Genomic DNA, 21059 nt, shown 5'->3' with positions numbered 1-21059 from the left:
TCCCAGAACCCCGGGATCATGACCCGAGCCAAAGGCAGAGGCTCAACCCACTGAGCCACCCAGGTGCCCCCCCCCCCAAAATTACCTTTGAGGCTAACGGAAGCAAGAACTGTGAGGGTCTGTTCATAAGTGAAAGTCGCTTGGTGACCCATGACGTCACCGCACAGGGCAGTGGAGGGAGTTGGGGGTGAAGGGGGCGGGGGGTACCCTTGGTGGCAAGTGGAGGAGGTCAGCTCCTTCGGTGCAGAAGACGATGGAATGAAGACCCCCGGAGCAGCTCCCCTTGGGCGAGGACCTTCTGCTGAGCATCTTCGCGTCTCTTTTCACACGGAGGCAAGCCGATACGCTCCTCGCCCGCACGACTGTTTCTGGGGTGCACCTGCCAAATCTCTAGCTCTTGGCTCCCCGTCAGCACCGAGGCCCGCAGAGGAACTTCCAGCCCGCACAGGGGAGTCGGTGCGGTCAGACTCGGGGACCGAACAGCTGAACCCGGGAGGGGACAGCTTCCGCGTCTCTCCCCCGGTGTCCCCGGCCATAAAGTAAGGAGCCCTGCTTGAATTCTCAGGCTTCACGATTCCCCATCGAAGTCCCGCGTCTTCATCTATGTCAAGGCAAAGGACAGCCCATTTATTAAGCTCAGGGATGACAAGGAGAAATCCCAGCCCGAGGCCGGCATCTGTGGCTTCCCCAGATGGTGTCTGGCTGATTCGCATTCGCAGGACTCTGTGAAGGTCACTTTTCATATTTCGTATGAATTGCTTGGACTTTTTTCGAGAAGAATATTCAGGATCATGCAAAAACCTATTCCCCGTAATAACTCGAAGCATGACGTACCTGGTCCTGCTTCCCAGAGTATGTCGACATTTAGGAAATCCGTTTGGTGTTCTGTCTTCAGAACCGATTTATGTTCCCCGTGGACGATGGAGAAGCCACAGAGAGATTAAGTGACCCGCTGAAGCTCGGCCAGCAGATTGGACAAGTAAATAAGCCCGGGACGGCTCCTGCCGCGCAAGACCCCGGGGCACCTGGGCGGGCAGGTCGGGAAGCCGCCGTGCAGGCCAGTTGGGGCTCCTTCAGCGGAAAAGGGGCTTCATCCTCAAAGATGCTGGGGAGCTCCCAGGTGGCTGGGAGGTCTCGGCAGCGGGTCCGCTTGGTGGTTCTGCAGGTCCCAAATACCCACGCAGAGCTGACGCCGTGAAGATTCGGCGTCTGAGCCCCAGACGCACACTGTCTGTCTCCCCGGCACCCAGAGCTCCAGGCCCGGGCGCCCCGCGGCCCTGCGGGCCCTGCTATAGATTCAGGCTGCTCGCCCTAACCCTGGCCGCAGATCTGACGTCTGGACGGAGCTGGACCAGGTGCCCACGCTGTGTCTGCGGTGGAGCACAGTGGCTTCCACAGCTCTCTCTGTGGAGTACCACCAGCGGGGAGGCTTCAAGCAACAGAAACAGGTCGTCTCACAGCTGTGGAGGCAGAAGCCCCAGACCATGAGGTCCAGGGCGAGCAGAGGGGCCAGGTCCTTCTGGAGGCTCTGAGGGAGTGTCCACTCCGGCCCCTTCCAGCTGCAGGCGGCTCCGGCAAGCCTTGGCTTGTGGTCCCACCACCCAGACACCACCCCCCGCCCCCCGTCTTCACGCAGCCCCTCCCGCCGTGTCTGCGTCTCGGGCCCCAGAAGGACACCCGTCTTGGAATGTAGGGCCCACCTCAGCCAGGACGATCCCGTCTGGATAGCCTTCCTCGATCATATCTGCAGGAACCTTTCTCTAAGGTCTTACTCGTGAGGTCTGGGGTCGGGATCTGAGCACATCCCCTTTCGGGGGACACAGTTCAACCCGCTAGAGGGAGCGTTTGCAGCGGGAGGCAAGCTCCGCTTCCCACTGAGCCCCGTAAGGTAGGGAATTCTCCAGATGCTGCGGGAAGGGGTTCAGCCAAGGGACACAGAAGCATTTGCTGCTGATTCGATGTTTACAGAAGCGCAGAGTCGCCCAGATGCACCCGGGGGGCCGGGGGGCGGGGGGCAGGTGCCTCCCTCTTGGCCTCCCCTGGTCCCGCGCCGGCTTCTCCCCGCCCCCGCTCCTCTCCCTGAAGCCGGCCCTAGCTCCCGCCAGTACTTGCAAACAGGAAAGCCGAGGAGGCCATTAATGAATTTTCAAAACTCCTACAGAACATTGTGTTGACTTCAGCTGGTGAGGCTTCCGGTCTCTGGCCGTGGAGACTGTGATTGGGCCGAGAGGTGTTTTGATTTTGCCTCTAAGCGGTGTGTGAACCGAGGACAACAGGCCGTGGCACCTCTGACCTTCTGCCCTGCCTGGCCTGGCCCCAAATCCCCCAGGATTCGCTCTCCCTGGAGGCCCTCGTGTAAATCGTGCAAATGCACACAAGTTGCCTGGAGGGTGCGATACCCCTGCCCAGGCTCGGCTCAGGCAGGCAGCCTGCGTGGCCGTCGCGTGCTGTCACTAGCCCTCTGATTCCCAGCGCCAGAGACCCGGCCCAGCAGCAGCGGGCGCAGGGAGCCAGGAGAGAGACGTCCAAGGGCGGTGGGCCGAGCTAGCGACTTGGCAGTGGTCGGGCGCAGGCGGGAGCGGGGGGTCCTCCCACAGCCCCAGCATCCTCACCTCCCGGCTCCCCCTCCCAGCAGGAACACCCCCCCGGACACGCCCTTGGCTCCCGACAAGCTCTCGTCCTCCTTGAACTCTGTCAGGCTTCAGGCGTGTTCCGTCCCGGCCCTTCTGGCTGGCCCCTTCCCAGCCTCCAAGCGCCCCCCCAACCCCCCGTCCCCTAGCACAGAGGAGCGGGGTGCCTCACCTGGGCTGAGTCCCAGGGGCCGTGAGCTCCAAAAAGCCACCGAACACAGCAGTGCATGAACATGCAGAGACAGGCACGGCTGCTTACACGCATGCACGCGGGCTTACGCTGTGCGAACACACGCACGGACGTGCAGAGACACACGCGCACGTGCTCCCGCCCCTGCGGCAGGGCCCGTCCTGTGTCGCCGTATGACGCCGGTTTGACTTGCTTAAGTGGAATCCCCTGCCCCCTTTTCTTACCTTCTCGAACAGAATTCCTCCGAATCAAATACGAATATCTGAATTTCTCTTAGTTCACTTTAGAAGCTTCTCTTCCTTTTCATGTAAGTCGTTTTCCTTCTTCGAGTCCCGGACACGGGACACCCGGGTCCTCAGAAACCCCACGGGGGCTCCTCTTCCTTCCTGGTTTGCGGATGTGGCCGTGGCCCTGGACCCAGGCCTGGACCAGACCCCAAACTCCGGCAGAGCTGGCCCACGGGGCAGCGGGGAACGCCAGGACACACAAACCCACGCTCCGCTCTGAGCCCCTCGGGACGGGAGGCTTGGGCACATTCTCTGCCGGAGCCTCTGGAGGAGGTGTTGCAAACACTGCCGTGGCCGTCCGTGTCTTTAACCAGCTTCCGTGGCTCTGCGGCTGCAGGAGGCGTTGCGGCTGCGGTGGCCTCCCGGGGCAGCCCAGCGAGGCGGTGGATAAGAGGAGGGCGCAGAGCCCCTCTGGGGCGGATGCTATTCCCTCTGCCCCCTGAGCCCCTTCCCCAAAGCCGCACCCGTCTTCCAGAATCATTTCCAGAGGTTCTCCTTCAGGGCGACCTGGGACTTTCAGAACACCCCCTAGAGGGGACCGCCGGCTCGCGGGGGCTCCCGCAGCCCCCGGGGCTCTGGTTCCCGGTTCTGCTCTGGCCCCCGTTTCGCAGGGAGATGGGTGGGCCTGCCCTGTAGGGACCTGACACCCAGCCTCACTCGAGAGCTGTCGCCAGGGTCTGTGCAGGACTTCTCAGGGGTGGGCTCCCCTCCTAGGCTGGGCCCTCTCCCCGCTGGGGGACGGGGGCTGGGACCGGCCGAATGTGGAATCTTCCAGAGGCGGCCTGGAAGGGACAGGAGCCACAGTGGCGGGCGAGGGGTGCTCCAGCTGCCCCCCACCAGGCTCCCCAGCCCCTCCCTGCCGTGTTCCGCCTTTAATCCTGCGACATGTTTTTTCTCTCCATTGATTAATGCCCCGCTTTGCCGTCTTGTTACTCACGATCCATTTCCTTGGCAACCAGGCCCTTCATAATCGCCATAAATTCTGAATCTCTGGAATTCGGATTAGTGACACTGTGCCGTGCTGCCCAAAAGGCTTAATTTGAGCATCAGCCCCAGTAGATGGCCCAGAAATCTGATCTACGGGAACCGATACCAAATAATCAAACATGACACGCCCACCCAAGGCCATGGGAGGCGGCTGCGAACACGGGCGGGTCCTTCATTTACTGATGATGGTAAGAAGCAGCGAGAAAACACGCGGCACGATCCCAATTTTGTCTTTTCAAAACTCCGGCTGGACAGAGAGTTATTTCGAGCTCACGGGGGCGGGAGAGAAACGCCTGGAAAGATCCACACCACTCCCCATAATAAACGCGTTGTTCTCTGGGCTAATAGGACCGTAGATAAACCATAGAGCATTCTTCTTGGAGATGCTCTGAATTTCCTGCGTATGTTTAAAACATAGTGATTGCAACCGTGGACTTCAGCAGGGCACAGCCACCCGGTGTGGACTCTACACACATGTCTATTTGCTCTGAGGATCAAAGTCTATACCACAGACCACAACTCTTCTCCCGACCGGCTTGCTTCTGGAAACATCCGCCCTTCATCGTCAGCAAGACCGAGCTCCTTCCCGTGGACGTCGCTTCCGCCCTGTGCTGAGGTCAGCGTCCGAGTGGGAGACGCAGCTGGAGCTGGCCCAGCCTCCCGCAGTGTGGCCCGGGGTCTGGACACGGCCCTCTGGGGGGGCCGAAGCAGCAGGAGGGCGAGCTGGTGGGCTTTCCTCCAAGGAGGACCCGTGGTCTCCAGCACCTTGTCATGGGTCCATGATGCAAGGAAGGGCTAAGAACACCCTGTTCCAGAAGCACCACCTGCTGGTTCCAACCCCTTGCACTGACGGCCCCGGGCTTTGGTCCCGTGTCCTGGTGGGGGACCTTCAGCACAACATCCCCGCGTGGCACGGAAGCAAGTCACCAGGACCATGTCCCACTATCAAATCCTCTAGATTCCCACAACTCTGGGCAGAAAGAAGCAATATTTTCAGTAGCCCTGCCCGCCCCCTCGGGCCCTGACCCTGGAAAGCCTTAGAAAGCTGCCCTGGGGGGCTTGGGGTTCAGGCAGGCTGCCGGGGGCATTTTTCCGGGAGAAATCATTCACATCGTATTGTTAGGGATCAGAACACGCTTGAGGGAAAGGGGCTAGAGATGTATCGTGGGAAAGTCTCTTTTTGCCTCAAAATTGAGGTGTGATTGCAGAGTAGCACAGCAAACCTCTCCTGTTTCCTAAAAACTGACTTGAACCTGAAGGCCTCTCAGAAACCGGTGTTTTGCTCAGTAGCAGTATTTTGGGGTGGTGAGTGCACCCCCAGAGGGAGGGTCTGGAAGCGGAGTGCTGGCTGGGAGGCATGGGCTCCCTGCCTTCCTGGGGGAACAATGTGTCCGGACTCCGCGGCCCTCCTCTGGAGTGGGGCTTCAAGAATGCGAGTGAGCTGGGCTCCCCTTGACCCAGCCTGTTCAGAGCCCCCCACAGGAGGTCCCCCCACACCTTCTCCCTCTTAACTGCTCCAGCGGGCTCTTAACATGCGAAGGTTTTATCACAATATGAGCTCATCCTTTCCGGGAAGGCTGGGGCTCCCCCCTCCCCGCCCCCGACCCGGGCTTCTCCCCCGCTGGGCTTCTCGGCTTGTTTTCCTGCGAGGTGGCCTTGTTCCCACCTTTTCTTCCTGGGAGGAGAGATTTCTTTGTCCCGTGTCTTCAGCTGCTGCTTAGAGGCCTGGAGAGAGAAAGTGGGGTGTGGGTGCCCGACTCTGGATGCGGGAGAGAGGAGCAGGGGCTCTGCCCTGCAGAAACCTCCGGGAGGGGTACGGCGTTTGTCCTGTCCTGGGGCCAGGACAGGCCAGGCCAGAGTCCCTGTCCCTGGGCTGCCGGCGCCCTCCGCAGCGGGACCCGGGAGGGAGCCCAGCTCCAGCTTTCCTCCCGGGGCCGGACCCAGTCAGCAGCCTCGCAAGGGCCTCCACGTGTCTCCATGGTACCTCCTTGCTTCTTTGTCCCAGTGGAAGGCCTGAAAGTGCTGGAGGTCGAGAAATGCAAGAGTGACATCAAAAAGATGCGGGACGAGCTGGCGGCCAGAAGCAGCAGGTAAGTCAGGCCTGGGAGGAACGGCCCGTGCGTGCGCCCGGAGGAGGCTCTGAGCTGTTCTTCCCAGCCAGAGGCACAGCCAGAGCCAGCCCGGGGGAGCGCAGGGCACAGGCGGCCGGGCTCTGGCTGGGATCTGCTTGTCAGCCACGCAGCCTTCTTACGGCTAAAGAGAGTCGAGGGCCTGCGGAGGCAAGGAGCCGGGCTTCACATGAAGGGGGAGTGACCGTCCCACGGATCAAAGCGTTAGGACTCACTTATCCAGCTCGAGAGACGTTGGCATCGATTTCTAAAAAAGGGGCCCAATAAGAGGAAAAGGCGTTTGGCGTATGAGGGAGGGTGTCCCGGTGCCCGGAGGCTCCTGTGTGGACGTGCCCAGAGCTCAGAGCAGCCGGTCCCAGGAGAGATCCCACGGGGCCTCCGACCGCTGTCCGCACAGGTCAGGTGTCGGGCAGAACCTGGGGCTCTCCCCTGGGGACCCAAAATTCATGGGAAAAACACCCCAGGCTTCCCGATTCCCCGCTTGAAAGTGGGTGTTGGCACAGCAGGAACCTCTGCTGAAACTGGGGTCCCAGCAAGCACTCGGGGTGACCGTGGAGATGACGAGGGAGGGGCGCGCTCGGAGCCTGTGCACCGTGGGGAGCGCGCACCTGCTGCTCGGCACCAGCACCGTGGGGAGCGCGCACCTGCTGCTCGGCGGGATCCCCCAACCCCCGCCCACGGCTGTGCACCCAGGAGGACACGTGGGTCCAATGGGGCCCCACCAGGCAGCGCTGAGGGCAGAGCACGGGCTCGGGGCCGGGGGCGGGTGGTTTTAGTGGGGACGAGGAACCCAAGAACAGCCCTGCGCTCGCCCACCCAGGCCACCTTCGCAAGCTCAGCTGCTGGTTTGAAGATCATTCCCGGATCTTAAAGGTCTGAGGGTGACCAGCTTAGGGAGGGAGGCCGCAGGAAAGGCTCTTGGGAGGCGGGAGGTGTAGGGGAAGCTGACGGCCCCTGTGGGCGCCGAGGGCCTGGCTGGCCTCCGGTGGGCTCGAAGCCACAGGAGTGTGGTTTCACGGGCACCACGCACGTTCACGTCACGCCCTCACGGCTCCTGATGCGGGTTTGGGGAGGTCTCCTCCCCTGGGACTTGGGGACGGCGGACAAAAGCGTTTGTGAAAATTCGCAGAAAACTGCAAGTGAGTGACTCGTCCCGGACGTCCCCCTAGTACGAGGCTCTTTGGGGGCCGGAGACGGAGCCCCCTGTGGGACAGGATACAGGTGCTGGAGTCGGCCGGGGCGGGCGGCTGGGCCCAGCTCAGGCCCTCTGCGGCGGTGGTCATGGGATCGCCCTCTGGCTGACACGTATGCCACCCAAAAGGGGGTCTCCCAGGCGGGGGTGGGGTCCCCGAGGTCCCTCCCTGCCTTTGTGGGCATCTCCTCACTCACAGACGTGCCGACCCGCGGAGCCCACAGAGGCCCGTGGGAGAGTCTTTAGAAGGCAGCCTCACGTCCCTTCTCGAATGACTAAGGCCTTCGAGCCTGCCACTAATGACTAAGGCCTAAGGCCTGCCACCTGCCCAAAGCCACCGGGCCTGAGTCACGAGCCCCGCGCCCTCACTGGCCTTGTCCCCTGCTGCGTCCCGGGCCGGGCACCCTCTCCATTCCGGGAAAGGGGGCGTGTGCCGTCCCGGGGTGGCTGCTGGCCCTGCTCCGGCCGCTGGGGCTGCAGAGGGAGAGCACCCCCGGCCTGGGTAGTCCCAGTGGCCCAAGGCAGCCAAAGTGGCACCAAGGCCCGGGGCCGGAAGCCGGGTGTCCGTACGGCCACGCCCCGTCCTCCAGGGAGGATCTACCCCAGCCCCCCCCAGCCCCCCCACAGGCTTCGATGGTTGTCAGCCGCCCCGGGGGCTCCTGGCGGGTCCGTGCTTCCTCCATCTCCGTCTTCACGTGGCCTTTCCCCCTGCGCCTCTGTGTCCAGACGTCCCTTTCTGCAAGGACACCAGTCCCCTCAGTGCCCCACTGTGGCCACACGTGACGTCATCACACCTGCGATGACATTCCTTCCAAAGGACGTCACGTGCCGGGTCCTGGGGGTTTTCTCACTTTCGGGGACACAATTCACCCCACAGCACAGCACAGGGGAAGGATAACCCCCCATTTTAGAGCGCAGGAGAGCAGCCCCGCGGGAGCCAAACCGTGACCCGCGGGCGCCCGTCTGGCCCAGTGGGCAGAGCCGAGGCGTGGCGGGTGCTGGGCCCAGCCACGGGCTAAAGCGCTGCTCCTCACCACCCAGAAAGTCCATTTTTAGAGCTCTCGGTGCCGTGATCCAAAGAGAAGCCTTCCCTGGGCCCTGACTGCTTCTCGAGGCGATATTCTTGGCAGACGGTTTTCACAGCCTCCCACGGAGGTGAGAGACGGGTAGATGGGACTCTTCAGGCACACGCAGAACGGGGTAAAACTCTCCCACGTGGCTGACACGTTTGGGAAAAAGAATCCCGGGGGCCTGGGCCCGGGTCTAACCCACAGCCCAGCCCCCCACCCCAGGCCGTGCTCCCGGAGCCCGGCAGCCCCTTCTGGGCCCCCCACAAAGAAGAAGTGAACCCCGATGGCAAATGGGGCTGCCGGTGCCCCCTTCTGTGTGTTGACTGTCAGGTTCCGTTTCCGTCACGCAGGGACGCCGTGTAACATGCTCGCGCCCCTGGGACCAGGCCCCTCCATGCAGGGCTATGCCCGGACATGGCGGGAGAAATGACCGCCCCGCACAGCCCTTCCTGGTGGGAGCAACCCGGCTGGGCGGCCGTCGGCCTGTCTGGAAGGACAGATGGAGGCCTGTGTCCACACAGAGGGCGACGGGCCTAAGGGCAGCCCCACATTCACCCGCACAGGAGCCCCAGCCAGCGGGGTCTCCGCACCAGGCGCCTTCCCGCTCTGGGGACAGCGGCGGATGGGGGGTCGCGCCGTTCCTCCTGGTCCGGTGTCCAGCTCACATCCAGGGCAGGGCCAGGCCTCGCTGCGCACGGGGCAGAGCTGGCCGCTTGACCTGGGCGGGGAGGGTTCCCGAGGGCTCCGCTTTCATCCCAAACAAGTGGCCTTGTCCACTGGACGTGCCACGGGGGTGGGGGGGCTGGGAGCCCAGGAAATGAAAGTCAGAATCAGCCCCAAATAGAATGAAAAGAAAAGGCACCGTGCCAGCTGCTCCCTCGCTGGAGGATGCCGGTTCCCGTGGCAACGGGGCACAGAGGGAGCAGGCGGGGGTGGGGGGGCTGGCCGAGCGGGGGCAGGGGGGCCTGGTGGGAGTCCCCGGGCACCCAGCAGACGCTGCCGACACCAGGATTTTCAAGGAAGCAGCTGGCTTCCAGCAGGCAAACCATCTTGCTTTGTGCAAGCTTCCCACCCTGCCGGGAATGTCACACGTGCACGGAGGAGGCTAAGCGTGGGGAGGACCGGGCGATGGTGCGCACGGACCAGGCTCGTCACTGCTCAGGAAGCTGCGGGCTGTGACTTCTCGTTCATAGGGCCGCGATGGAAGGCACCGGGTTCGTGCCCTTGAGCGGTTCCTTGATTCCTCTTTTGCTGAAGCTGTGCTGAAACCCCCTCCACGCACGAAGCGTGATGTTTTGCAAGCATCGCACTGAGGGGAAGAACAGTGGGAGCCCCAGAAAACTGGACTGGAGACCCCTCTGTCAGAAGGGAAACAGAGCTATTATTCTGAGTTTGCAGGCAGTGTGGCCCCCGGAGTTAAACCTCCAGACGATACAGCTGGGGGGTGGGGGGGTGAGCCCCACAGAGACCGGCTGCCGAGCTGAAACAAACGTGCTTCATGTAGGGAGACTTTGAAAAGAAAAACCGCTTCGTGATCTTCTTTTCACGTACGATACTGTGAGCTATACACGGATCGACGTGGAACCAACATCCGGCCCCAACGTCTTCCCGGGGGGCACAAGCGTGTGCATCTCCACCCAGCAAACCTGCCCTTTCCTCCTCGAACCTTGCTAGATTTTTTTTTTTTTTTTTTTGCATCACCGTTCAGTCTATCCTGGGTGCAACATTTCTTCTTCCCCGTTCCCCCAAATCCTTCGTACGTCACATAATTCTCATCATTATCTTAACACACAACCGTCCTTGTTGGATGGGCCCTAAGGGTGTAAATACCTTCTCGCTCGGCAACAGCGAGGTGGTTTCCGGTTTGTTGTTGCGTTTTGACAACAACAGGGGACGTTGCCGGGGATGCCTTCGTGCACGGAAGGGTTTGCTTGCATCTGGTTCTTTTCTTAAAATGCATTCCCGGTGTAGACGCAGACGCACAGGCTTACAGGACAGGGATGGGTCGTGGCTCTGACTCTGAGGTCTTACAGTCTCGCAGGGGATAGGACGTGATCTACAAAGTGCGTAACGTCCAAGGATGGGGAGTACGTTCCCTTCCAGGAAAGTAGGGTCCCCGGGTAGGGAGGGGGCCGCATCCAGCCCCCGGGTACCACCAAGGTCAGCACACTCTCCCCCTGACGCCGGACGGTGGCTTCCCTCCGCAGCATGCCTGGCTCGATGTGGTCTGACCTTATTGGGGGGCAGGTGCCTTGATACTAAGAAGTGAAGGAAAACAGTCAGGAGTCCGAAAGCAAATTCATCTCTCAACGGTAGTTTCCAGGGGAAACTCGAAACATCCTAAAAGTCCGTGGTGGGGACCGGAACGGCAGCACGGCACCCCCCCACCCGGGGAAGCACCCCAGAAGGACCTGCCTTCGTGTGCAGCTGAGCTCTGGGGGCAAAAGCAGAGAGTTTGCCGCGAGCGAGGTGAAAGAAACAAGTAGCAAACGAGTGAGTTTGGGACACTTCCATTTTTGTTAAAAATCCAAGGCATTGAACCTGTGTGTCTGTGCCCAAGGAAAATTCTGGAAGGATACCCCGAACTTAACAGAAGGTATCTCCAGGGTGTGAGATTGAGAGGAAAGAAGTAGGTAATTTTTTTTTTTAATTTGCTGACTTCCCTCTTGTTTGAGTTTTTTAGAATAAAAGTGTTTTACTTCCCTCATTAAAAGATTTTTTAGGTATTTGCCTGAGGCGGAGCTGACGTGTTTTCTGAGAGAGCGGTGTCCCCGGGTCCAGGCAGGGTCCCTGCAGGTTCGCCACAACAGATCACGGGCTTGCCGACTTACGCTCCCGTAACAATCGAGGACACGGGGCCGTGGCGTCCGGGCTTGGCTGGGGCTTCTTTGGTGTCGTTCTGCGGAGGGCCCCCCACCGGACACCCCATCCGCAGCTAATTCTGACTGTTCCCGCAGGACCAGCTGTCCCTGTAGGTACAGTTTTGTGGACAAGAAGCTGAGCCCTCCGCGTGATGTCCCCACATACCCCAAGGTGAGAGGAAGTTCTGGCTCTGGAGAAGCGGTCTGTGCCCCCGGCCAGGCCCCCGACCCTCGGCCACCCCGACTTCCTGGCCAGGCCCCGTCTGGTCTGTCCGCACGTTTGCAAACGCAGCTCCCGCCGTGGCCCCAGGCTGTGGGACCCCCACCCCTCGCCGTTCTCAGGCCCAGTGCTGTCTCTCTGCCGTGCGCTAGCCGCAGGGGACCCCAGACCAGCAGGTCACGGCCCCTCCCCGCTGTCCGCCCCTCACCCACTGGGTGACGGTGTTTACACTCAGATTGTACTGTAAGGAGCTTCCTTTTTTTTAATGGTTTTTATTTATTTGACAGAGAGAGAGCACAAGCGGGTAGAGAGGTAGGCAGAGGGAGAAGCAGGCTCCCCGCTGAGCAGGGAGTCCGATGCGGGACTCACTCCTAGGACCCTGGGATCATGACCTGAGCCGAAGGCAGAGGCTTAACCCACTGAGCCACCCAGGAGCTTCTGTTTCTAAAATCACCTAACCTCCGCCTCCTTGGGTCTCCTGCCCTGAGCTGTATGTAGTTACCATGAGAAGTTGCGCTTTTCTGCCTCTAAAATTTTCTCCATTGCGAGAGCCCAGGCCCTGGCGGAGGGCCCTGTGACCAGGGAGTTGGGGGCCTGGGGGCTTCAAACCACCACAGAGCAGGGTCTTGTGATGTTGGTGACCCTCTCGGCCGTGCCTTCAGCCGAGTGCGCGAGACCCTAGCCTGGCAGACTGTCCCCTCGGGCTTGCGCTTAGAGTCAGGGTTGGTGTGCTGGCACGGGGACAGGCGTCCCAGGCCTGGTGTGGGGCAGACCCCCCCACCACCGCCCACAGTCCTTGCGGGGACAGAGAGCCTCCCAGAGCTGCCCTGTGAGGGGTTCCCCCAACCCGGTTCCAAACGTGTGTGCCGAGGAATTCAGATGGGCACTGGGGCCTCTATCTCACGGGAACACATGACCAGCCTCTCCCGATCCTGCCCCGGGGCCCATGAGGCCGCCTACGGCCAGAATGAAACGTGTCGGTCCTCTGTCCTCCGTAGCAGCTCCTTACAAGAAACCAAACGGGCGCCCGGGTGGCTCGGTCAGTTGGGCAGCCAGCTCTTGGCTTTAGCTCAGGGTCCCGGGATCGAGCCCTGCCTCGGGCTCCGAGGTCAGCAAGGAGCCTGCTTGGGATTCTCGCTCCTCTGCCCCTCCCCCTGCTCTCTCTCTCTGAGTAATAATAATGATAATGAATGAAGGAATAACCAAGCAAACCAAAGACCCATCTCATCCCCGAGCACCGTGACGGTCTTACATCTAAGGTCACAGCCTGTTCCCTGTGACGGTTTGACCCGAACTCTGGCGCTCCCCGATCCGCAGCCCCTCACCCCAGCCGGCTGTGCCGTGTTAGCCGGCAGCCAAAGGCAGAAACTCCGAATCGCTTCCTGGCCAGTATTTGAATCTAGGCCAAGTTCATTCTTCCTTGACTTCACTCTGGTGTTTTTCCCGTCGGGTTTACGGAGAGGCAGTTCACCCAGAGTCACCCAGAGTTTGTCCCTGCGACTTCGGAGAGACTTAGGCAGCTGTTGAGTGGGGGACATCTGTCACCCCACGGCCCCGTGCCTGGCCGCGGTCAGAAGGTCTGAGCCCGGCCCTCGCAGAATCCTTGTAGAGTGTGGCCTTGGAGTCCGTGCGCGGGTGACCGGGGGCAGGAGGACACAGAGCAAACGGCCCGCGCGAGGTCACCGGCCTTCGTCCCAGCCCAGAGCCTAACCAGGCCCCTGTCCTCCCCAGTACCTGCTCTCTCCGGAGACCATCGAAGCTCTCAGGAAACCCACCTTCGACGTCTGGCTTTGGGAGCCCAACGAGGTGAGTGAGTGCCCCAGTGCCAGCGTCACGGGGACCCGCCGGGGCCCCCGCAGCTCCGCCTGCTGAAGGCCTCAAGTCCCCAGGCCCTCCCTTAGTCTGACTCTGGGTGGGCTCAGGAGGGCGCCGACGCAGGACTCAGGCAGGGGGTGTCAGAGTAGAGGCTCGGGCAGGCCGGTGCACCCCCAGCCCACACACCCTCCGGGCTGCCGGGTGCCCCAGGGGGAGACCCGGGACTCCCGCAGCAAGCCCGTTCTCCCAGTGTCCCCTTTTGCTGAGAAAACAGTTAACATGGAGATTTCTGTCTGTTCGGTGTAATGTAGTAACATCAGTCATACTCCTCCATCCCTGATCCCCAAGAACACAAGGACACGACGCCCACCAAATCTGCGACTCCTCCGGCTTTCTGGTAACACAGACACGCAGAAAGCCCCCCCCCCCAGCCAGCTTGCTGCAGAGGACAGGCAGAGAGGGCTCTGCGCCCTGCGTGGGCACGTCTCACCGGCCAGGACTTGGGGTCCCTGAAGTCCCGGCTCTCGAGCTTTCGTTCCTGCACCGAGAGGGGCCTCCACCCCACTGCGGGGCGGCCCGCGGCCCAGGGACCGTCCCACCGCACACGCCCGGCCAAACCCGTGTGCCCCAAATCATCCAGCCACCCGGGAGCCTGCAGGACTGGAGAGGGTGGGAGGAGGCGTGACCGGGAGAAACGGGAGGTGGATCCTTGAAGACCAGTCCGAGGACCAAGGTCCAAGCAGGGGACCCGGGCGGGGAAGGCCTCGCGTGGTCGAGAGGACACCCAGGAAGGCTCGGCGCTCAGATTCCTGCTTCCGGCGGGTGCACAGACACCGCTGCTGGAAATCGCTCTGGCTTCTGCGTGCGGGAGTGAGGGCAGAGCCCAGTCCCCAAGGGCAGAGCCTGCCTGGAACCAGGCCCTCGCTGCCCGCTCCGTCTGCGTCTCCCACGGAGTCCCGCGTGGCCGGAGAGGCTAAAGGAGTCACGCAGCCACGAGGGGAAGGCCGCCTGCCCACGGCGTCAGGGCCGGGGTGAAGCCCGCAGGTGGGGCCGGCCTCTGGGTGGGCCCCTCAGTGCCCGGGGCAGGCTGCTCAGCGGTCTCGGGGTTTCCAGAAATGTTCTGCCGGCAGGCGGCCGGCACACGGCCAGGAGCCAGAGGTGCCCAAAGACAGGAGCCCCGACCTCCGGCCAATCTGGGGATGCCGGGGGTTTGGGACTGTGGACGGTGAAGGCCCCCAGAGCTGCTTCTGGCCTCCCACAAAGCAGCTCACATCCGGAAACGTGTCTTCCTTCGTGGGGGCCTATCGCTGTGCCCAGCAGCCCCCGCCCCGGCCAGGGTCCTCGGGATCACGAAACAGAGGAAATGGCTTCCTGTGTGCTTGTCCCCCACTAGCTGACGTGCCAGAGCTCTTCTTAGCACGGCCACCAGCCCAGAGCATGGGGCTCGCAGGCCACGGGGCCACAGTCTCTGACGAGTGCCCGTAGCCACCTCCACGCGGCCACCCGGCCGGGACTGCCCAGTGTCCACGGGAACAGGTGCCCAAGAACTGTTGTGCACGTCCCAGGGTGGGACCAGATGGTCCCGTCTGCCGGTCACCTCCAGCTGTGGACTCCCGACCTCGGCACCACCGCCATGGCTCACGGGGCCTGCAGGAGTCGTGCGTGCACGCGGGGTGGAGAGCAGAGGGTGCTGCGGGGCCACGGCCCGAGCGCCAGCGTCCAGGACAGTGGGCACCAGCACTCCAACCGCACGCCAGGGCCGCGGACTCCTCCGCAGAGCCTGGCGGCCTGCCCACTACGCAGTCTGCGTCCATCCTGTCCCCTCAGGGACGACCCGTCTGTGACACCGTGGGCTCCTGCATGTGCCCGCGTGGGGGTACTTCCCATCCCCCCACTGAATTTGGCGATGCCACAGGTCTCTGCCCCGCGGCGTTCCCTCCACAGCCATCTCGGGGACGCTCCAGGCACGGGGCTGGACCTGCAGAACCCGTGCTCTCCGTGCTCCCAGCTGTCCCAGTGCCGTGTGACGAGGACGGGTCTCTGGTGGCCCTGTAGTCCTGAGCTCAGGCAGCTGCGACACGCACAACGGGCCAAGAGCACTCCTGGAGGCCCGAGGTCAGGCGTCCCCCGGGCCTGTCCCCCGGCATGTAGACGCCACCTTCCGTGTCCTCACATGGTTGTCCCTGTGTGCATGTCTGTCCCGGTCTCCTCTCCTCATGGGGACACCGATCCTAATGGGCCAGGGCCACCCCAATGACCTCATTGAACCTTAACCAGGTTTAAAGGCCCTCCGTCCACACAGTCACGTTGGGGTTTAGAGCTTAAACACACGGATTTGGGCACCGCGGTTCCGTCCATACCATACCTTTTTGGGAAGAGAAGGTCACACGGTAACCAGGGGCAGCCCAGGAGTGTGGCCACGCTGGCCCCAGGGAGCTGGCGGACGGGGCGGGGGCAGGGCCGGGGAGCGTGGGCTGGGGTCGTGCCCCGTGCCACCAGGCGGTGTCTAGCGGTCCCCGCCTCGCGGGTCTCCGGTCTCCCGGGGCCTGCGTCCGAGACCAGCTTCCCGGGAAGCGGAGCCCGCGCTCTCAGACACTCACATTTGGTCCTTCTGCCCCGGATTAATTAGCTCTGCAGTCCCGAGCGGCGTTTAAATAGACGGCAGCGCCGAAGATCACTCCTCTTTGGGACTGAAGACAAATCCGTTTAACCTGAGTAAGAGTTCTGTAGAGGACGGCTCTGTGACAGGAGCACGGCTTACCTCGCAGACCGCACGAGAGGCGCCTTCCAGCGTGTGTCTGGTCCCCACAGGCCCCTTGGGGCGCACGAAGCGTGCTGGGGACGGAGGCCGTTGAGTCTCAGCCAGCACAGGGCGTCCAGACACCTGCTCGCGGGCGCGCGTCCCCTGGAGCCGTGTCCCAGCACCTCGGCCTGGCTTCCCGTGCGGCCCAGTTCAGAGTCACTTCCGACGCGGTCCCCCCCAACCGCTGCCCCCTCGCCTGCAGCCCCTTCACTTCTCGGCCCAGCTGCTCTTTCAGGCTCCCACGTCCCTGCTGGGGGTCCTGAGACCCCCTCCCCCAGTCAACATGGCTTCGCCCTCGGGGCCGCTGAGACGGGGCTCACCCTCTAGGGACCGCCGGGCCCTGCGGGCATCAGCTGCGGGCATCAGTTGGTGGCCATGCAGGCCCGCCCCTGCCTTTGACCCAATTCTGCCGCTGTGTCCGCAGATGCTGAGCTGCTTGGAGCACATGTACCATGACCTGGGCCTGGTCAGAGACTTCTCCATCAACCCCATCACGCTCCGGAGGTGGCTGGTAAGTGCGGGCCCCCTGTGCCCCTCGAGGACAGTGTCGTCCGGTTGCTCAGCAGCGGAGCCATCCGGGTGGCGCTGGGCCTCCCGCACGCAGAGGGACATGCCCACGAGCAGTCCATGAGGACGGGCAGCCTGTGTCCATCTGGCTCCCACCAGAGCACACGGGGCCCCTCGGCTGCTGCTCTGGGGCGTGAGAAAATAGGGGGAACTGGGAGGGACCGGCGAAGCGTGCGTGTGCGTGAGGGGTCGTGGGATGCGCGTGTGCGTGTGCGTGAGGGGTCGTGGGACGCGCGCGTGTGGATGACTGCATGTGTGCGGTGAGTGCAGGACCGTGTGCGTGCGGGTGGGGCGCGTGCAGGAGTGTGTGTGTTTAGCCACAAATTACTTTAAATCAAGTGCTGCTTCGAACCAAGCGTGGACAGCTTAGATGCTAAACACTAAAATGGGAACAAGTGTGAGGAGGGCCGGGCCCCAGAGCCGCCCGACAGCCCCCAGCTGAGCCCCCGGCATCCCGTCCCCACGTGGCTCCTCGTGTCCGGGAGCCCGGGGGAAAGCCCGTCGCCCCGGCCCTTGGCTGCAGGGTGGCTCCCCCGGGCCTCCTCGCCCCTCCCTCCAGCAAGCCCAGGAACGCTGCTGGGCTCTGGGAGAGCGCCCCCGAATCACCAGCCGCCAGCCGGCCCACGGACGGGGGGATCCACCCGGGGCAGCTGGGGGGTGAGGGCCGTGGCCATGGGCATCGGGGCCTCCGTCTCCCGCAGCTCTGCGTGCAGGACAACTACAGGAACAACCCCTTCCACAACTTCCGGCACTGCTTCTGCGTGGCCCAGATGATGTACAGCATGGTCTGGCTCTGCGGGCTCCAGGTGGGTCCCTTTCGGGGGGGCGGGCACCGTGCTCGGGACGCGGCCCCCACCTGCGCCCGTCCCGGTCGGCGCCCTCGTGGGGCCGCTGCTCTGCGAGAGGGGCAGGTCCCCCCCCAACCCCCGGCCCCCGGGTCTTCCTCCTTCTCAACCGCGCCCACCCTCTCTGCAGGAGAAGTTTTCCCAAATGGACATCTTGATTCTAATGACCGCCGCCATCTGCCATGATTTGGACCACCCGGGGTACAACAACACGTACGTACACGATCTTTCTTTTTTCCCCTTTAAAGGGCTCTCTGGTTATCAGAGTGGCCTTTTCAGCTTACCATGCAGGCCGGAGGCAGGTTGGAGCTGTGCGCCAAAGCCTCAGCAGCCCCCAGCTCCCCCTGCCCCCGCCTCCTAGGACACAGCTAACACTCTGGGGCTGGCTGGTTCCAGGGTCTCAGCCTCTTGGGACAGGCGCTCCAGCTTCCCAAGCCCCCAGGGGCTGCCGTGCTGCTCTGTGGGCCCCGCAGTGGCGTGTGATCTGCTCAGGCAGACCAGAGCCCTGCAGTGCCAGACCTCCCCTCCACCCGAAGCAGGCAGGATGCCTGCCCCAGATCCCCCTCCCCAGCCTGTCTGCAGTAGGACCGAGGCGGAGAAGGAGTGCAGAGGGGAGCGGGTGGGAGGGGTCCCAGGCAGACTGGCCAGGCTCCACAGAGCAGCCATCCGGCCCCACTTCTGGGGGACGCCCCGCATCACTGCCAGGCCGTGTGGCCCAGTGACGCAGCTGTTCGAGCAGGGGCATCTGCGTGGCCGAGAGCTCACTGTCTGTCTGAGCACAGACCCCCACAGTGCGGGCACCCGTGCCCCTCCGACGAGGGGCCTCCGTGCACGTCCACTCCCTCCCTTCACACCGGAGACCATGTGCGAAGCCCAGTCCAGCCCAGGGTCGCCGCCACCGCTCAAAGGGGAAGACGCCCTGGTGCCCCTCCCCCCGCCAAACACCTGCCCTTTGCGCAGAGTGACGATGTGGCGAGAGCCCCGAAGGAAGCGCGGGGCGCACTCGGGGCACCGTCCCTGGAGCCGGGGAGCGCCGCGCACTCGGGGCACCGTCCCTGGAGCCAGGGAGCGCCGCGCACTCGGGGCACCGTCCCTGGAGCAGGGGAGCGCCGCGGGCCGCCCAGCTGGCAGGGCTGTTAGACCCGGAGGGCATCTGGGGAAAGGGGCGGCAGGAGTCAGGAGAGCCCGGGGGAGCGCGTCCCCACGGGTGCCCAAGGCTCGGTGTGTTCTCTCCTCCGGTGGCAGGTACCAGATCAACGCCCGCACGGAGCTGGCCGTCCGCTACAACGACATCTCGCCCCTGGAGAACCATCACTGCGCCGTGGCCTTTCAGATCCTCGCCCGGCCCGAGTGCAACATCTTTGCCAACGTGCAGCCCGACGGGTTCAAGCAGATCCGACAGGTGTGCGGGGCCAAGGGCCCCCTGATGGCACGGGGTGGGGGAGACAATGAGCACAGCCCCAGGGCAGCCCCTCACTCCGGAGGCAGAGGGCTGCTCTCCCGGCCCCACCCCTCCCCAACAAGGGCAGCGGCACGCCCGGGAGAGGCGAGCCCTCCGCACGCACGTATACACGGGACCCTGCGGACTCTGAATCCCGAGAGATCCGGCCTTTCTCCAGCCCGCAGCCCGGGAGAGGGAGGGCTCCAGAGGCCGGTCAGTCACCGGCGGGCCGCCCTGAGTTCATGCAGGCCCTGGACAGACCCGCCTGCTGCACCCGACCTACCAGCAACTGGCCGCTTCCCGAACCCCCCCCTCGACCCAGGCAGCCCCACCGCAGGTTCAGACAAGGGATGTGGGGGAGGGGACGCCACCCTCTGGTCCTGACGCATCGTCCCACTCCCTGGGAAGTGACGCCCCCTTCCCCACCGAACACAGCTCTGGGTGCTGCTGCCTCTGATGTTTCCGGGGGAGGGAAGAGACCAGAAGGACCCCTTAGAGGAGTGTGTGGGTTGAACCGTGGCCCCCTTCTGCCAAAGACATTGCCCCGGACCCCGTGAATGTGACTGGGCTTGGGAAGAGTCCTTGCTGGTAGCTGAGTTAGGTCTCTGGAGGGCATTAGCTTGGATTGTCCAGGTGGTCCCTAAACCCGATGACAAGTGTCCTCAGAAGAGACAGAAGGGCAGACGTGCGTGGAGAGGAATGCCGCGTAACCCGGCGCGGAGAGGTGGACCCGAGTCAGGTTGCACCTAGGGCCGCCAGGAGCAGGAGAAGTCAGGAAGGACACTTCCCGGAGCTTTGGGACTTCTGGCCTCCGGACTGTGAGGGGGGCCTTCCTGTGGGTCCCCATCACCCTGCGAGTGGCACGTGTGCGGCAGCCTCAGGATACGCATGCCGGGAGCCACCTCCCGTGGAGGAGCCAGGCTCTGCGGTCCCATGGACGAGACCCTCCCCGGCTCGACTCCTCAGGGCCTGGCTTCAAGGTGCACCTGATGAAGACGGAGTCCGGGCTCTCCCCCTGGAGATCTGATGACGCCCCTCCATCGAGAACCGCAGCCTCATAAACCGGGTCACCCGTCGGCCCTGCTTCCAGGAGCTCAGAGCGCAGGGCAGTGCCGAAGGTCGGTCACCTTTGAGTCACCAGTTCCCAGCACAGCGGTGTCCCCTTCTTCTGGGGCCTACCCCGCCTCTCTCCCCCGCTCTGGGGCCTCCCGGCCGGGTGCCACAAGAGTCCGGATGAGCCGAGGTGTGTCCTTCTCCAAAGTGCGAGAAGGGGCAGGTCACGGAGAGCCCCCAACGTGGCAGCCCAGAGAGGAGCTCCTGCAGGGACCGGCCTAGGGACGCCCAGCAGCCGGGTCCCCCTCATGCGCGACCCGCCCCCGGGGGACCATCAGAGCAAGACCTGACAACTCGCGCCGAGCATGGGACCCTGATATCGTGACCCTGAGATCATGACTTGACCCAAAGGCAGACACTTCGCCGGTGCAGCCCCCCAGGCACCCGATTTCAGTTCCACACCAGATGCTGCAGCCGTTTCTGGGGAAAGTACAGCCCCCGTACAGCACAGAGGTGTGTCCTCACACATTTTCAGGATGCACGGAAGGTCACGGCTTCACATCCTGTTACCTCTACTAACAAGGTAATAAAATATTTATATCCTAAAAACCCACCACATCCTTGAGATGTCTGAGTGGCTCAGTCTATTGAGGTCTGAGTCCTGATCTCAGCTCAGGTCTTGATCTCGGGGTCGTGAGTTCAAGCCCGCGTTGGGCTCCACACTGAGCCTGGAGACTACTTGAAAAAAAAAAAAAAAATTAAGGAATCATGGCGTCGTCGTTCACAACTGTGCTAGTGGAACAGTGCTGACCAGTGTGACCGGACTCTGATGCTCCCAAGCAGCAAAGGCATGGACTGGATAGCGGGGAAAAGTCTCCCGGAAAATCCTTCTGGACCTCGACGAGGCGATGGGAAAGGAACAGCCAGATTCCTGGATTCCTGGATTGAAGGGAAGCCTTTGTCCTCGCC

General features: G+C 63.0%; 1 protein-coding gene and 1 long non-coding RNA gene across 5 annotated transcripts in view; one reads left to right on the top strand and one right to left on the bottom strand.

Moving 5' to 3' along the window:
- PDE9A (phosphodiesterase 9A) overlaps positions 1–21059 on the top strand; it is an 81611-nt gene that overhangs the window by 53325 nt on the left and 7227 nt on the right. For all 4 annotated transcript variants that reach the window (XM_082720735.1, XM_082720736.1, XM_082720737.1 and 1 more), the window contains 7 exons: positions 6100–6184; positions 11443–11518; positions 13298–13372; positions 16609–16695; positions 17453–17557; positions 17727–17809; positions 18842–18998. In XM_082720735.1, coding sequence (XP_082576861.1) covers positions 6100–6184; positions 11443–11518; positions 13298–13372; positions 16609–16695; positions 17453–17557; positions 17727–17809; positions 18842–18998 — 668 coding nt within the window. The remainder of the gene's footprint in view (positions 1–6099; positions 6185–11442; positions 11519–13297; positions 13373–16608; positions 16696–17452; positions 17558–17726; positions 17810–18841; positions 18999–21059) is intronic.
- Positions 6660–11436, bottom strand: LOC309860023. The gene is made up of 2 exons (XR_014309096.1): positions 7733–11436; positions 6660–7697 (listed from the first exon to the last, which is right to left on the bottom strand). It is a non-coding gene; the product is annotated as an uncharacterized lncRNA (long non-coding RNA).

This window comes from Mustela nivalis (genome assembly GCF_964662115.1).
Source record: "Mustela nivalis genome assembly, chromosome: 1".
Classification (NCBI taxonomy): domain Eukaryota; kingdom Metazoa; phylum Chordata; class Mammalia; order Carnivora; family Mustelidae; genus Mustela; species Mustela nivalis.
Note: the sequence above shows the minus strand (reverse complement) of the source record. Positions and strands in the feature narration are given on the sequence as shown.